Consider the following 18103-nt stretch of genomic DNA (forward strand, 5'->3'; position numbering starts at 1 on the left):
TTGTTTTTGTAAAAAAAAAAAAAAATCAGATTTTAATCTAAGAATTTCTGCTTTATTTTCTCGTAATTTTTTTTCAATTTTCAAACTCAAAAATTTCTGATTTTTTTCCCCACAAAGGTTCTGAGATTAATCTCAGAATTTGAGTTTTTTCTCACAAATTTACCTTTTTTTTCTATCTAAAATGGCCCTTAAATGATGTGGTAAAATATCAAATGTATTTCTCACTACGAAAAGCTGAATTTATGAGCGTTATGAGGATGTCAAACACTTATTGGTGTTTATTTTTGTTTTGTTTTTTCGTTTTGTTTTTTTGGTGCATATCTAAAATTCACGAGCCATGAAATGCCAAAAAATATGTAAATGAATGAAATCTGAGGAATGATCAGAAGATTTTAAGATTAAAAACATTAAAACTCTGTTTTTATAAGTAGTATTTGAAAAATGGGAGGCAGGATTTAAAACCTCAGCACATTTCCTGTCGCTAATGCATCTTTTTTTTGGGGGGGCATAATCTGTAGTTTGTGTTATTTTTTTTCTTGTTACTTTTGAGATTATAATCTTTGGTCTGTTTTGTCACACCAGCCAGTAAATGATGCCTCTTACTATAAACAAGATGCTTTTTTTCACCTCATCCAATTAGAAGTATTTATTTTGATAATCTGGGATTATCCCTCACCTTTATCAATGATGCATTCTTCACTTTTTGAGGCACCTCAGAGCATTTTGACTTGTAAGAAGAGCAGTTCATACTAAACTAGCCAAGTTCTCTCATTTCTGCTTGATTTGCTCAGTATATTTTATACTCACAGTTAATATTTTTTCTCCTAATGTTGTTTTAAAAGTTTCCTCGTCCCTGATTGGCTAAAGAATTGAGTGACATACAATCTGTCTTTACTGGGGTAGCTTAGTGGTGCCAGTCGATGACTCCTAAACAGAATGTATTTAGCTGCTTCTGAGGATTAAAACTAAAAGCCCTTTGTGTACGTTAGAGCTCAGGGCTTTGCAGTACCTCTCACACTAAAAAAACTCTGAGTCACTTTGAATAAAAATACACAGAAAAATGTTCTGACATTTCTGTATAAGCACAGGTAATGTTTGTTCTTGCACAGGTACATAATGTTGTATAATTCCTACGTCTTTTTGCATTTTTAATACAAAACAACTATTGGTGCAGTTGTCCTTCTTTGCCAAAACAGTTGTCATGGTGCATAAAAATGATAAAAATTAGAGTTTGTGTTGTTTTCTTCCTCGCTGATCAGTTTGGGATGCAAAGCAGAATTTAGGGCGGACAAAATGGAAAATGTTGAAAATCTTTACCAAGTTAATTGGCTTTTAGAGTTCAGGTGTATGAAATTTAACAAATAAGAGCCTGTATTTATTGCCACTCCAGATAAGCTTGTAAACAAATGAATCTCTTATTGCAGCTGCATAATCTATTCTACAGTAACTTTAATCTGAGTACAAAGACGAGTTTATTCAAAAAATAAAACAATCTTTATTATAAAGTAACTGCTCTTTGCAAATTTACCAGCAGCAATTCCAACAAAATAAAATAATGAAATAATTTCTGTTAATAAAATGTACTTTCTATTATAATCAGCATTTCTAGGAATAATTAATTCTTTGTTTTCTGGGGAGTAAATATGACGTGACATGAAGTCCTATTAGTTTTAGCAATGAAGCTGAGCGAGAAACCGAGAAAAATAAAAATAAAGTTTGACAATTTATTGAAAGAAGCAAATAAGCATCTAAAACCAAATAAAAAAATTCATTGATTTAGTTTTACCAGCTCAATAATAAACTAAACTTGCAAATTCTGATAAAAAATCTGTTTTATACATTAAAAGAAATTCACAGAGTTTACAGACTTTTGCTGCTTGTTTTTTGTTTGTTTTTTGAGAAAGATATAGTCAGTTCTCAGCAGAAACAGGATTTTAGCCACAATTTAAGTCACTTTAGTTGCATTTAGCTATATTTAATTAATGAAACGGAGATTTGGGTTCAGTAAAGTCTGCTTTTTAGTAGAAGTCACTGAATAGATGTGGTTCTATTTACTATGAGAGTCCAAAATATTTCCCTAATTAAAAATTGAAGATTTAATTTTTGGTAAATGTAGATTTTTGACTGAGTTAAAAACATATTTCCTGATTATTCTGCTGTAATAAAAACATGGATCTATTATAAAGTTGTCTTTAAGGAATTAGATTAATCACTTATTCCTACATCAAACATGTAAAAGGAGATTAAATGTAAACTTTTTAAATCAGGGATTAATGTTAAGATGATTGTTTAAGGCATCTGTGGTGCATTTAACCCTTTGGACCGTGATTTGAAGGTGAAAGGTCGTCGGCACAACGCCAGGACGGATTGGGTCGCTAGCAGCAGCGGTTGACGTTGAGGCCTATACTTCACTCCTGAAACAACTTCACCGGGATTTTTGTACAAACAGCTTTACACGATTTGACTCTTTGATGATAATACGGGGGTGTCTTTCACATTCTCACATTAAAGAAGTGCTTCTTTTTTTTTCTCCTCTCAAGTCAGAGATGTACGTCATGTTGCACATTTCGTCTTTGTCGGGTTTGTCTAGATGTTCCTGTACAGAACAAATGTCACTGGTTTTATTTTGGAACTCTGTCTCTAACATCGCAGACTTTCAGATTGGAACTTTGTACGATTCGGAATAACCACGTTTTTCTCAGAAAAGAAAACACATAAATGTTTTAGGTTTAAACGCTGTTTGTCTGGGTGGTTTTTATTTCTACACACTCATGCTGTGAAGTTTACATACACTGAAGTTAAATCAGAACAAGCTTCTCTTATTTTAGGTCAGTTAAACTCACCAAAATTATTTCTATTTGCTAAATGCTACAATAATGAGAGAATATTTCAGTTAGATTTATTAATGTCTTCAAAATAAAAACTTCGCATGCAAGTAAGTGATTACTGTCTCTTTAAAAGATTAGAGAAAGTGCGGATGATGACGCAGTGCTACATGGCACGCCATTGGCTAGAGTTGGCAAGACAGCCAATCCGAGAGCGCCATTAATTTTCCTTGGTGCTGATTGGCTGAGTCCCCGAGAGCGGAGGAAAAAGAAGGTAAACGTTAGCTTCTATTGTAGAGCTAAAGCGGTTTCCGCAGTGTTTAATGAGGCATATTAAGGTAAAAAATGAGGTTTCAAGTACTAAAATAGGAAGTTCAAAACGTTATAGACGGGGTCTCAAGTATTTTCAGTTATCCGTGGGCGGTTCTGGCGCCTAACGCCCGCGAATATCGCGGGTCAAAACACGAAATATGACAACTTGATGGATTGGAAATTGCATTTTAAAAGAACTGAGCTCTAACTGAATTAAAGAAAAAATACGAAGAATTGTTGATTTTTTAAAAAGCACTTTCCCGGCACTCTCTTGATGTTTGCAAAATTAGAGGGTTCAGAAACCTCCCCTAAACATTAAGTCACATTCAACAGGCGCTGCGCCGTTACCTAGCAACCTCAGCAAAGCCCAGCCCGTCACCTAGCAACCCTTGCATGGGTAATCATTTACCATTCCAGGGTAAAAAAAAAAAAATCATACTTAGAATTTTGTGCTTATTTTGAGTTCCTTTCATTCAGAATGAGATACTTTAACACTTCTTGTCACTTTAAACCTAAACTTAAATGTAAAAATGTAAAGAGATCTTTCCAGTCAACAGCATTTAATCTCCCCTTTGGGATAAATTAAAAAAAAGTATTATGTAATCCCAATAAGGTTCTAGCCCAGGGATGGGAAACTCCAGGCCTCAATGGCCGGTGTCCTGCAACTCTTAGACGTCTCCCTGGGCCAACACACTTGAATTCAACAGCTGAATCACCTCCTAAGTGCAGTCAGGTTCTCCAGAGTCCTGCTAATGTCCTCATTATTTGACTCAGGTGTGTTGAGTGAGTCATAAGTCAAATGATGTAGTAGTTAGGATTTTGTTTGCTTCTGTTTACTTCTGAGCTAGATAATCATCAGAACATCGTTTTTTTTAGTTCCTGTAATGAAAAACAGAGATAAATGAAGTTCATGGTGTGTGAACACAAGACACGACATCTTTTTTGCGACTGCCCATTCTTTGGGGACAACAAACCAATGGATATTCACCACAAACCTTTTGTGGAACCACTAGACATAATTAATAAAATTAAGAAAATTAGGGAAAATTCTGAGGATCTGCTTCATCAGCAAGTGTCTTTAGTCAGAGGCTTCTTCAGACTCACTGTAACACTGACCTCTACAGAAGATCTGTCCTGCCCAAAGCCAACAACATCTACAACAACTGTTGAACTGAATGAGAGGAATTAGAAAATGATTTAAACATGTAAATCAGTTTCAGTTCATACTTTCACACATTTAGGACCAATTTAAATAAATACATGTAGGCTATATTTCCAAATCACCTTTTATAAACTAAAGACATTCCAATAATAATAAACACAAACAAAGACAAAAGAAAGCATCATATAACATAACATGCATATGTTATATTAAATGATCAAAACTTCTTTTATTTCAGCTCAACCTAAACCAAGAGGATGTGAGAACGACCTGAAAGTGAATGAAGTCGAGTTTAAGTTTATAAATCTGTAAATAAGGAAGTGGGTTTTTTATAGGTCGGACTTTTTCATTAACTTAATGTTTTGCAGGGATTTTGTTGCTTTAATGCGTTTTAGGACTTTCTTTCTCTGGGTTTATTTTATATATTTATTAATATAAATGTTTAGTCCCTTTTTTTAGCACAACCTTAGTGGATAAAACCTATTATAAAGCTGCTTGTCTGACTTTTGGTAGTTCCTTCAGTCATCAAGCTGCTTTTTTCATGGAAATTTATCTGCTTTATTTATAGAAACTGAAGCCAAACAAATACACCACCTCTCAAAAACAAGGCAATAAAATATCAGACATTATATAGCCATTTAGTTTTGCTCTTTATTTCTTTAATTAAAACAAATTACATAATCATGGAGGTGAAGATAACATTAAAACTGAATAACAAAAAAAAATAAAATAACATTTAATGAAAACAGTCTTAAAAATAAATCGGACTTTTACACTTGACGTTGGCTCAGCTTTTTAAAATTATGTCCAGGTTTTGTTCGATGAGGCACTTCCTGTTCAGGTTGATCATCAGAAGATTGTTGGAGAAACAGTGGATGAATTGATGTTTTCATAATCCCTGAAATTAAAAACACAGAAACAGATTAGAGTTGTGTTCAGATCAGAGATTTAATAAGAAACAACACTACTCTGCAACAATAAAACAGTACAACACACAACAAATGGATGGATGGAAAATGTATCCATAGCAAAGGACAATTTGTATTATTACCATTATTGTAATAATTTATGTTGAATACAAGAAGCAGCGTCTGCAGCCTCTGCCCAGCCTTTGAACACAACAACATACCAGTGAATACAAGTCATGTCAAAGGGGCAAAAAATACTTTAATTTGTTTTCAAAACTTGGTTTCTGCATCATTTACAATAAGCAGTCAGGCTTTTCATCATATTAATCCTCTTGAAACCACTTAAAATGTATTTATAGATTAATAACAGGGAGGAAAACATCTGTGAAGAAAACCAAAATAAACCATGGCTTTATGAATGGTGTCAGCATTTATGGTTAACAATGGTCACAATCAGGATTAAGGTGAAATATTTGGTTCTTTTTTCTCGCAGCATATTAGACTCAAGATAGAAAAATGTTTTGTAAATTTGCTATAAAAAAAACCTACAAAATTTTAAGATTAATCTCAGAATTTTTCTAGAAAAATAAACATGAACATTTCTGAATTTGACAAGTCAAAAATATGCAGGAAATAATTCTGAGATTTTTTGATTAATCTCAAACTTTCATGAAAAACAAGGAAATGTCTAAATTTAAAAATTAAAAAAATTGTTGAAACACCTCAGTTTGAGGAAAAAAAACTTCCTGAGATTAGAACTTCAATTTTTTGCTCGAAAACACTCCAAAATTTTGAGATTAATCTCAGAGGTTTTCTACAAAAAATAAGAAACTATCTGATTTCGAAAAGTCAAAATTTGATGGGAAAAAAACTTTGAAGAAATTTTGAGGAAAAAAAGAAATTTTATAATTTGAGAAATTGAAATTTCTGGAAATTTTCTGAACTTCAAAAATTTAAGATTTTAAACTTTTCAAAATTTTTCTTTTTTATAGATTTTTTTCAGAATATTCTCAAAATTTCTGATTTATTTCTAGCAAATTTTTTACTTTTCAAACTCAAATATTTCCATGTTTTTTTCAGAAAATTTCTGAGAATAATCTCAAAAAGTTTTTTATTTTTTGTGGAAATGTACTTGTTTTCTTCTATCTACAATGCCATCTACCCGTCTGGACTCTGACCAGTTGTCATCCATCCATCCATAATTTCTATAAAAGTCCACAGATTGAGCTTCTTCAAATTCAGAAAATGCCACTTGTGGTTCTCAGTTTATGTCTGGCGGTTTAATGAAGCTTTGAAATATCTACACTAATATGTAAATTACGTATCTCCATGACAACCACCACCGGATTTACAAACATTTGTGGGTTCATGTTTGCTGCAGAGGCACAAAACAAAAATAAAAAGTTCTTACTGGTTAAGTTTGTTGAGAAACTCTGGGAACCATCCGGCGTCTGAACTGATGCAAACCTTGGAGCCGTTTTTCTTGATGATGCTGCAGGGAAAGAAAGAAAAAACAACTTTAAAAAATACAAACTGACCCTAAATGAGACAAAAAAAATCACCAACTGACAGAAAGAAAAGTAAATGTTTGCCAAAAAGATCAGAAAGTTTGATTTTAATGTAAAAAAAATAATTCTATAAACAACTTGAACATTTCTAATTTTGAAAACTCAAAAATGTCAACATTTTTTAAGTTTTCTGGAAAAAATCTCAAAAATTTTCTAGAAAAGAAAAACATTGAAATTTCTGTTTATAAGGTATAAAATTTTCTAAAAAAAAAAAAAAAAAAAAGATTAGACATTTTTAGATAAATCTCAGAAATGTTATGGAAAAAATGTTGAAATTTCTGGGTTTCTTTTGTTGAAAAACTTTGACTTTTAAAACTGACCTTTTTTCTAGAAAATTCCTGAGATTAATCTTTCAGTTAATCTCACAATTGTGTTCTGTTTGTCTTGAAAAATTTCTAGAACGTTTTTGTGAAAATCTTTTTCAAAAACATTTCATAAAAATTCTAGAATAAATTTGAATTTTCAAAAGTCAACTTTTAATAAATATTCTGTTTGAAAAGTCAAGTATTTTTCTACAAAATTTATGAGACAAATGTCAAAATTTGTGAGTCTTTTTTTTTTTTTTGTTTCAATTTTCACAAGTTTTTTCCAGAAGATTTCTGAGGTTATTCTAAAAATGTCTGAGATTTTTCTTGTTTCTGTGTGAAATGTCGTCGTTTTCGTCCTTTGTTGACGCCGTAGATGGAAACATCTCCAGCTGAGGTTACTTACACTCTTTCTGCACGGCGGCACCGTCCTGACGGAGGCGTCACTTCCACCTTGGCCACGGTTCCTAGAGCGACGCGTGTAGAGGTCGTTTTAATGCAGCGGCATCCCAACTTGGAAGCTGCAGAAAAATTCACATTTTTAAATTTATGCTAATTAGCTTGTGTAGCATCTGTTTCTTCTTACAGCTGACAGATTAATAATGTGATTTTTATGAGATTTTTCCTCTTCACATTGGAGTTCAGTGAAGTCTGCTCTTTATTTACATGTTTTCTAGTGCCAAAAAAGCACGAGCACACCAGAAATTACAGAATAAACCTTAAATATCTGAATAAATAACAGTTAAGAGAGGATTTCCTCACCATGCAGCTCAGGGATGCAGCAGTAGAGCGTCAGAGCGACCAGGAGGATCACAGCTTTGTTCATCTTGAGAGATTTTTTTAGCTTTCAGCACCGGTCAGGATGTGGGAACGATGTGTGAATGAATGAAGTCGAGTCTGGCTTTTTAAAGCTGCAAATAAGGAAGTAAGGGAGCTTTCTTCCCGTCTGAACATTGAAAAAAAAAAAAATCAAATGTAGAACGAACTTGTTGCATCTGCAGGTTTTCTGGGGGTTTTGCTGACTTAACTAAAGTTAGGGGTTTCTACCCGGGGAGTATTTTCATATGATTACCACAGCAGATTTTAGATTTTTTTTTTTACAAATAATCTGCTGGAATTAATTTTCTGCTGCCCACATATAAATAAATATAGAAACTTTAAAAGAAGAGAATTGGTTACAGAGTAGAAAAAGATGCCGTTTTTATATTCAGTCATATTCAATAAATTACAATATGCGTTCATATGGGGCTAATTTGTCAGATTAAATGAAAGTTTTGAAAATTGACAATCTGTAAGCAGGTACAAATACAATCAATGTTGTAAAACATTATCTTTATAAAATGTCTCTTAATACAACCTTTTTGTGGTAATATCTTTATAGTTTTTTATTTTCACTTTATGTGAAAAGTTGCATTTTTACATAGGAAATACACAGTTCTTCCCAACATAGAAACCCATTCAATAAATTGCATTATTTTTGAAAAGTCCATTTATTTCAAGGACTTTGTCATATTACATAGATTAAATACACACTGAATAAAGTATTTCTGTAAATTATGATTTTCCACGTAGAATATTTAAATGTATTTAGTTAAAATTATGTTTAATACAAAAATCAGACATTATTTATTTGATCACTTCTAAAGTCTCACGTTCTGTCACTAATTAGTGTGAAAATTGTTATTCTTTAAATTTGAATAATTAATTAATAAATTTTAGTTTGACTAATAAAAAATGTTTATTAGATAAGTTCCACTAGTTTTTATATTATTTCTATTTCAAATGAAGATTAATTATGGCTGTGTTGAAATAATTCGTAATTTTGTCATGTAACGAATCATCACGTAACGTAAAGTAACAATGTAAAATTGGGCAACTTATAAATAACGTAATATTACATCAGATAACGTCATGCAACATAACATCATATTATGAAATATAATGTAACATAACACAGCGTCGTCGTATAGCTAGACAAGGTAACATTACGTAGCCTAAAATGACGCAGCGTAAGAATACGTAGCGTATTAGTACGCAGCGTGGGATTACGTAGCGTAACTTTATGTAGTGTAACATTCCATAGCCTAAAATGACGTAGCGTGAGATTACGTAGCGTAACATTACATAGCGAAACATTACGTAGTGTAGCATTAGGTAGTATAACATTAACATAGCGTAACAATACATGTAACGTCACGTACCGTGATGTCACTTAACTTTACATAACACAACTCAACAAGCGTTAGCAAACATAATGTAGCACACCGTAACGTCACGTAGAGACAAAAAGTAGCACTACGTAGCGTAGCATAACGTGGTGTACCGTAGCGTGACGTTAAGCAACATTCCGTTACAGAAAATTACATAATGGAGCAGAACGTAGCATAGCACAGCACCGTGTAGCTAACCAAGGTTTAAAAAATCACATAACGTAACATATGATAACATTATATAAAGCAACATCAAGTAACATTATATTACATAACACAACAAGCGTAACTAAATATAAGGTAACATAATTTTGTGAACAGTATTAAATAATAACAAATGGTAACATCTAAAATAAGATGCACAAAACACACTTTAGTTTATATAAAAACAGTAGTTTATGTCTCACAATGGGTTCAAGGCCAAGAAGGAAAACCACAAAGTCTGTTTGTGTTTTCTACACAGAATGAATCTTTTTCAGCAGTTTAAGCTACAAAACGTCTCCATTTTGGAGAAGTGTTAGTCTTTAGTCTCTGTGTGGATCAGTGAAGCTTGACCACCCACGATCCTGTCAATGGTTCACCGAGTTTCCTTCCTTGAGCCCCATTTGTTGCAACTTGGCCATTAGAAAGACAACTGCTGTAAGAACCCAGTTTATGAAAAAAAGTAATAAATAATAACCAAGTTTATATAATCATGAGTAAAATTGAGCAATTAAGCTACAAGAGAATAGTTTTTTCTACTTAATGTCTATGATCTTATGCATATATTACTATATTTTGCTAATTGCTAAACTAATTGACAAAATAGTTTTCAAACTTGCACGAATTTTCACCAAACTAATCTGGAGTTTAGGGTTTGGACAGATGGTTTCTTCATTCAGAAAATAAGCAAAATACAGGTCAGTAAACTGCACATAGAGCAGAAGCAATTCAAACTCGGAGAATCACCAAAATACTAAAATTACACCAGTTTGGGTTGAGCCTGGGTCAGGTCCACTTAGAATCGGTACCAGGAAATGCTTCTCAGATGTTACTACATCGTACCAGGAATCAAACTTCTGTATTTGCCTTTGGGGTCTCAGCCACTTCCTGTTCTTGTAAAAAGATAATTAAGTGTGAAAGTAATCCCCCTGCTGATTGACAGATGACTTCCCACACAGGAAAACAAGATATACTTAACTTAAAATGAGCTCTGATGGGTTACACACCAATAATTACCAAAGTTTATGACATGAAATTTCTCTGGTTTCTGGAGAGACAGAGCAGATCTACTTAATAAAAATGTAAATATTCTGTTGCTTTGATTAAAACCCAAGTTTCTTGAAGAAAGATTAGAAGATATTTGTATTTTTCTCTCAGAATATCATTAAATGTAGAAAGATTCGGAGGAAATTAAGAATGTAATGGATTTGGAAGCAACTCTGATGAACAGTAGCTGTGTGTGAAAAAAAAAGAGTCAATATTCCACTAATGTTTAAAAAACACAATTTTACAGTTCCGGTATTCCATAAAATAAGAAATGAAATTAAAAGTTCACAGGAACAGGTTTGCTCACCCGATAAGTCATTAAAAAAACATGCCGCTCCACGATCCTCCAAGTACTTCCTGTCGTCTTCTTCTTCGTGGTTCGCGCGAGAGCCAACATCCGGTTGTTGATCATGTGACTCCTGTGATGTGAAAAAAGTGTTTCCGTTGCAGTTTTCTGAATATATCAATTTCAATATGGCCAAAATCCCCCACCTCATCCTAGCGCCAGCACCGTTTTTGTTAATCGAAAAACGAGTGGATTTCAATTAAGCAAATTTATTTTTAAAATGTCAAATTGCGCAATTATCTGGTCAATGGAAACGAATGTAATAACGTTAAAAACCTACCTTACAAGAAAAATACTTTGGGAAACGTTTTTCAAGCTCAAAAATAACCAGTTATCTTTACAATATGGCTAAAAATATTGGGTCAATCCTCCAAATCCCTGAATTCGGACGTTCTCGTCAGGTTAAATGTTTGTGAAGCTCAGTTAGCCCAACACAAACAACAGTTAGATTTTTTTTAAATTAGATTTTTTTTGTTTGTTTGTTTTATCAACAAACATCTTTATTTAGAAATACAAAGAAAAACAAGTTAGTATGAAATGTGGCAAACTCAATCCACTAAACTGAAGTGCTCCTGACCACTAGGGGCAGTGTTGAGTCTGTAATATTACCTCCATAAATATGCTGGTGTTGGAGGATGTCCATTTTGTGGAGAAAGTTTGCAGTGCTTCATCCAGGTTGTTTTTAATATTTCCAACATTTAATCTTTTGCTTCTTTTTCCTGTGGTTGACACCTTTCTTTCTGCGACTGCTGCATTTTCTCTTTGTATTCTTGTTAAATGTAGGCTTTTTTGTTGCCGTTTTATTTGAAAGAATAATTTTTTGTTTGAAGCGTGTTTTTGTTGCAAAAGTTTTTTCTGTTTGTGTTTGGATGTATGCATGGTTCGTGTGTTTTAAACGCGTCCGCCGCCCAACCCCCACCCCACTGCAGCTCAAAAATTATACAAATTTGGTCCGCCCTTCACAAGTGTTTGATTTTTTTTAACCCTGTTAAAATTATTTCCAACGTAGTTTTCTCATAATGGAAAATATTGAAGTTTAACTATTACGCTTCCTTGAACAGGTTAGGATAGATCTCAATGTTACACTTTCACATGAAAATAGCATCATATGTTTTGTTGTAAATCAACAACAAAACATATGTCTTGTACAGTGGTAAAACCAGCTGGCCCACCGTCCTGGAGCTCAGCTCAGGTTGCTAGGTAACAGTGGAACTCTGCTGGGGTTGCTAGGTAACAAGGCAGTTCCTAGGGATTTCTTACATTCCAAACGTTTTTTTGAAACGGTTCATTTTCCAGACAACAAAAGAAAAATTTAATTTACTTCCAAAAAACGTCTGGGTGCGTTTCTTAAGTGCTTAAGCAACAAATGGAAGTGCATAAACGTACAAATAAAGTTCAGTTCTGACCTTTTTCGGACAATTTAGAAACTATAAATGTGAAGTTTCTGCTAATATTAAGACACGTTGAGGGACTAAATGCATCAAAAAACAAAGTAGCCGAAACTTGTTTAGCTTCACCTACGCCGTAAATGTTTATTCTCTGATGACTAAATGCTGAAAGTAAAATCATTCCAGGAGAGATTTGCAATTTCACTGGGTGCCAGTAATAGGGCTTTTTTTTTTACTGAGTCATTCACACCTAAATGCTTGTGCATGTGAAGTGACACTTCACACTTTACTTCAAAGAAACCAGGAAAACAGATTAAAGCAAAAAAAGGTGTGACATTTGCCAAAGAGCGATATGGGACGTCCTGATGCAGTGCGTCGACGTGGCTAGAACAGGAAATACTGATAATCTCATCAAATAAATTTAATTTAAAGGAAAAGGAAGGGAGGAAAGCGTCTCTTATCCTCTGTATGATTAAAGCTGACTCATCCGATACTAATAATGTTAATTTGGAAATAATTGCTGACTTAGACGTGTTGGCATATGCAACAAGGTGCAAGAATGCAGTGAAACCGTTTCCTGTCAACTTGATGTTAATCGAAAAAAGTCAATTTTTGTAGCAGGAAGAAACAGGCAAATTGAAGGTTTCTGGTGAAACAATAAATGAAACCTTTTAATAATTTTAATCCATCCCAGGGAAGCAGAAATTAGATCAGATTTTTACATCCCCCATGCAGTCCGTTTATACTTCTGGGTTAAATTACATGAACCTTTTAGGGTTTTACAGTGAATCAACAAAGCAACCAGAGCAAACTACTCTGTTGCTGTAGTTTATCAACAAAAAATAATCAGCAGAAAGACAGAACTTGTACATAGATGCTGCGTTCATGAGATACTTGTTCACGCTGTAAAAAAAAATCATGTTTTGTATTCTCCAGACTCATGTTTGTTTGCAAATATAATTCATTTTAGAATAAAACAATCCTTTATTTGTCCCTCACTTGTGAAGTGTGTTTGTAGCAACAGCAAATTGACAGAGAAACGGAAGAACACTAACAGATAAAGGATTTCAGAATAGAAAATTTTCCTTATTGTCCACAGTGGGGAAATTCAGCAGCACTGTAAAAACACAAAATCCTACCAAGTATTTTTGTTCCAGGTTCTACATCAAATATCTTAGTACATTTTAAATAAGACTAACTTAAAAGAAGCATTTCAGCATGATAAATAAGTTTGTTTTCAGTCAATAATTATTGATTATAGATGCACAGTATTACTTATATTGGCAGATTTTTTTTCCACTTAAAACTGGAAGAATCTGTTATAAGTGAAATAATCTGCCATTAGAGCTATAACCTTTTCATAAATATTAAGGAAATATTGACCTAAAATAAGCTCCTTTGTTGCTTAAAAGTTACTTTTAATTAAAATTTCTCTCATTTTAAGTGTACTAAGATTTTTGCACTACAACCTCCTAAACCAATTTGTGTTTTTGCAGTGTAAGGGAGTGCTGCTGCTCCAAACAGGGACCAGGAGGAATGGGTGACTGATGCTACATTCAATGTTTTAGTTTAAAACTTGAGGAGAATAAATAACCAAAACAAAACTTAAAGTTTCAAAGAACAGCTGAAGACATATTTGTGCCATTACAACATAAAGCTTTTTCATGATTAAAGATCAGACATTTTAAAACCGTTTTCAGTGGTGCAATCCTTCCTACTTTGCCCAGAATGGAAACCGAACCAACCTAAACAGGCCTGTCTGAAAAAATCTCTGCGGTTTAATGTCAAATACAAAGAATCCGCTTTGTTTCGTTTCTCTTGCACTTCAGCATAAGAAGAAACTTTTAACTTTCTTCTGTTTCCTGTGGAGTGACTCCAAACACTTCCTCACATGCTTCTGCCAAACGAGCCACTTTTAGCGAGTGAAAGCCGTCTGCTTGCCAACTTCTGAATTTCAGTTTCCTGACTTTCAGCGTCAGATAAAGTTTGTGAGCTAAGTTTACAGAGCAGGTCTGCTTATCTCAGCGAATCTGAGACCCGCTGAGCGCCACAGATCCATCGTTTATAGACTCAGATGAAGCGTTTTTATGGGTTTCAGTTGCAGCAAGTGGAGTTTTTTTGATTTAGGCGTTAGGTTCACTTTCACTGAGTGTTTTACTGTGTCTGCGTTACCGTTTGAAAATAAGGATCCTTTATGTGAACTAAAAGCCATTACGTATCTTTAATTTATTGCAGATTTTTCTCATTTTTAGCTATTTTCAAATTCAATTTATTCTATATTTGAAATCAAAAACACAGGCAAAGATAAAATACACTGAGAAACTCCAGTTTTAAGTGGGAAAATCCTTATTCTGTCATGGGTTTTCCCTTCTTGCTCTATGGATTTAATTTAGTTTCTGAACTTTTACAGTTACTGCCGATTTTCAGCTTCCACCTGGAAACAAATCCTCCGTTCATTTGTCATTTATTCTGGAGGAAAGTTTGCACTGCAGAGTTTTTGACCGGTTCCCCGAAGCGTCACACGTCTGTCAAAGCTCAGCCTAACTGTAATAAGTTACAGAAACTTTCTGAACATTAAGATCAAAATGTCTGAAGCTGTCATCATTTTAAGGTGTTAGCCACAAGCTCTGCTCTGATCAGCAGATGAAACGCAGAGACAGACAGAAATCGCTGACAGTGCCTTGCAGAAATACTTCATACCCTGTGATTTTGTCACAACCACAGACAGAGGTATTAAATTTGGATTTCATGTTATAAAACTAAACGTGAAGAAGAAATTACACATTCTTTTTGCTTTTTCACTAATAAAAATGTCTTCTTCCCCCCCCGAGATAATATTATTTGATGTTAGCGTCTCATTGGAGTGGATGGAAATCACATGTGGGGTTCCCCCAGGCTCAATCCTCAGACTCCTCCAATTCAATATCTTTATCACAGCAAGAATTAAGATTATCTATGATATCTATGCAGATGATACACAGAGAGCTGTGTATGATGACGATGTCACCAAGTGGCTCTGAACCCGTCCAATCACTGAACAGATGATTAGAACAGATAAAGTGTGGATGTGCTGCAACATTCTCCAGCTGAACAGAAACAAAACTGAAGTTATATTTGGACCTAAAGAGAAATGCGGCGTCAGCGCCCAGACTCAGTTATTACGGTTAGAAACTAGAAATCAGGCCCAAAATCTGGGTGTGAACCTTCAGAGCCACATACAGACAGTTACAAAGTCAGCCTTCTCTCCAGGATTAAAGGGATTAAAGGACGAACGTCCCGTCTAGATGTAGAGAAACTCGTGCACGCGTTTATCTTTAGCTGCGTTTTTTAGTGCCACCACCATACATTAAAGATCTGCAGTTGTCATAGCAACTGCAGTTCTGGTTCTGGGGTCTTCGTCCCCAGAACCAGAACCAAACATGGAGAAGCAGCATTCAGCTTCTATGCACCACAAATCTGGAACAAACGTCCATAAAACTCCAAAGCAGCCGAAACATTGAGTTCCTTAAAATCTAGACTTCTGATTCGTTATAAGTGGAACATCGATCAACATATTTGATACGTATTGATTCTGATGATGGGATTTGACTAAATATTACTGTTTTACTGTCTGATGTAAAACACTTTGAACTGCCGTGTTGCTGAAACACAAATAAACTTCTGATTCGATGATTCTGTGTTGGTCTGTCAAAAGTTAAAACCTTCAGTTATTTGAAACCTGACTTCCTGTGGGGCCAGTCGCATTAAATCAGACACATCTGCAACCTGCTGAGTTTGTCTGCCTGAAAAACCAAAGATTTGTCTCAGAACAGTGAGACTGACTGCACATTTTAAACAGAAGTAAAAATGGTATTTTTCATGCATAAGCAAATGAAACTGGAACCAGATTGATGCAATTGTTGCTGAACTCTTGTGTAAGTACATGTTCAGGTGTGTTTGCTCCATTAAATAAATATTTGTCAGGTGATTATTGGAGAAAATAAAAGACATTTAGTGAGTCTGCAGCAATAAAAGCAGCATTTAGGTCACTGTGTTTGGAACCGAAAAATAATGAAAAAGGTGTGGTTATTTAAAGTTTGTATTTTAAGATTAGAATTTGTTTTTAGGATTTTTTTGTTCGTTTTTAATTTCTGCAATAAAAAAAAAAAGACTAGCACATTTTTATGTCTGCTTTTAATCTCGCTTCAAATACCAAACTGCACACTGGACTCAGATTGTTACCATTTTATCATCTTATTTAGCTCCATTACTATAATATATGCTACTTGGTTTTAATGCTTTTGATCATTATCACAAATTTTGTGCCAATTTCCCCAGAGGATGTATGTGTTAAAAAATCCCCAATGAAACAGCAACATGATTAGTGCATTTAATAAACTTTTCTTAATAACAAACTAAATTTATTTTATCTTTATACAAGTTTAAGGCAACCAACCATATTCTTCTGTGTATGTTCAGTTTTTTTTCTAAAGAGAAACAAAAACATGACTACAGATCAAATGTTAAAATTTGTGATGGATTTTTACCAATTTCACAGAGAACCTAGCCTTGTGTATAGCGCCCTCTGCTGGTAGCTGGTCAGAACTCAAAATATCAGGTTTTTATTTATTTTTCTAAATTATTGTTAGAAGTTTCTTAAAGAAGAGGATTAGAGCCACTGGGAAAAAATAATGAGTTTTCTTCAGAATTTTGACTTTTTCTCAAAATTAACTTTTTGCTCAAAATGTATTTTTTCACATTATTCTGATTTTATTTTGTCAGAATCCTGAGAAAAAAAGTCATAATTTATTTTCAGCGGCTCTTATCTTCTTCCGTAGTTTCCGAGTCACATCTGCAGATTTTTAAATTCAAAACCAACTTTTTTCCCCCCATTTTGTTAATATTGTGATTTTAAAAAATACTTTCAAATATTACAGCAAACAACAAATCAGTGAGATTTCAAGAAAAACAACCAGACATAAATTCAGATTAGCATTTTTATTGTTTATATGTCATTTCTGCGCAAATATATGTTGGAGGAAAAAATAAAAAGGAAAATAATAAACTATTTGGAAACTGGAAGTTCAGTTCCAACTGTGTTTTCTATCAAATTTAAGTCAAACTAAATTAGTAATAATAAAATCCTTTGTTAGAATCACTGAACTGAAAAACAAAAGCTCAGGGAGGCGATGTGTGTGCATAGCTTATAACAACCTCCAGAGGGAAAAAAAACTAAAAATATTTAAATAAATGCTTTAAAAGAAAATAAAACGAGGCGGTGATGTAAACCCAAAGAGACTAAACTTTCAGTGGTTCATCCCCAAAACGTGAGAAAAGATAACGGTGCGATTCTTTAGCATGCGACGCTGGACAGACAAGCTGCACTGGAGTGAGGAAACTGAACGGGTCAGATAACGAGGATTAAAACCCAACTTTTCTCTAGAGTATAAGATTTAACGGCTTCAGGGAGACTTGCAAGTCATTTTTTAATTTCTAAAAATCAGAAGAAGAGAAGAAAACACGAAACATCTTCACTTGGAAACCTTTAGAAAAGATGGCGGCATTGTTTTGTTGTATGAGCTTTTGAAAAAACATTTTCTCACTTAGAAACATTACGAGTGTGAGCTTTAAAGAATACTTTGTAACAATAAGAAAAAGTGGATTCTAATCCTCAAAACAAACTAAAAGTTAACATTTGTTACCATTTTCAGATAATTTGCAAGAAAAGAAGCGAAGAACCCGAACCCAGCCAGCTGGTCCCGAGAACAATCACTTCCTTTCTGTTTGGAGCCTTCAGTGACACATTTACTCCAGCTTTCCTGTTTCAGTCACGTTTGTTCACGGTAAATCCA

At 33.9% G+C, this 18103-nt stretch overlaps 1 protein-coding gene across 1 annotated transcript; it reads right to left on the bottom strand.

Annotated features, from left to right (window-relative positions):
• Positions 1-5116: 5116 nt before the first annotated feature.
• cxcl13 (C-X-C motif chemokine ligand 13) lies at positions 5117-8066 on the bottom strand. Its single transcript, XM_005803849.3, has 4 exons — positions 7843-8066; positions 7487-7601; positions 6619-6699; positions 5117-5197 (listed from the first exon to the last, which is right to left on the bottom strand). Exons 1-4 carry the CDS (start codon positions 7904-7906, stop codon positions 5149-5151), a joined length of 309 nt encoding a protein of 102 aa, XP_005803906.1. The 5' UTR covers positions 7907-8066; the 3' UTR covers positions 5117-5148.
• Between the last annotated feature and the right edge of the window lie 10037 nt (positions 8067-18103).

The sequence above is a fragment of the Xiphophorus maculatus genome, chromosome 12, assembly GCF_002775205.1.
Source record: "Xiphophorus maculatus strain JP 163 A chromosome 12, X_maculatus-5.0-male, whole genome shotgun sequence".
Classification (NCBI taxonomy): domain Eukaryota; kingdom Metazoa; phylum Chordata; class Actinopteri; order Cyprinodontiformes; family Poeciliidae; genus Xiphophorus; species Xiphophorus maculatus.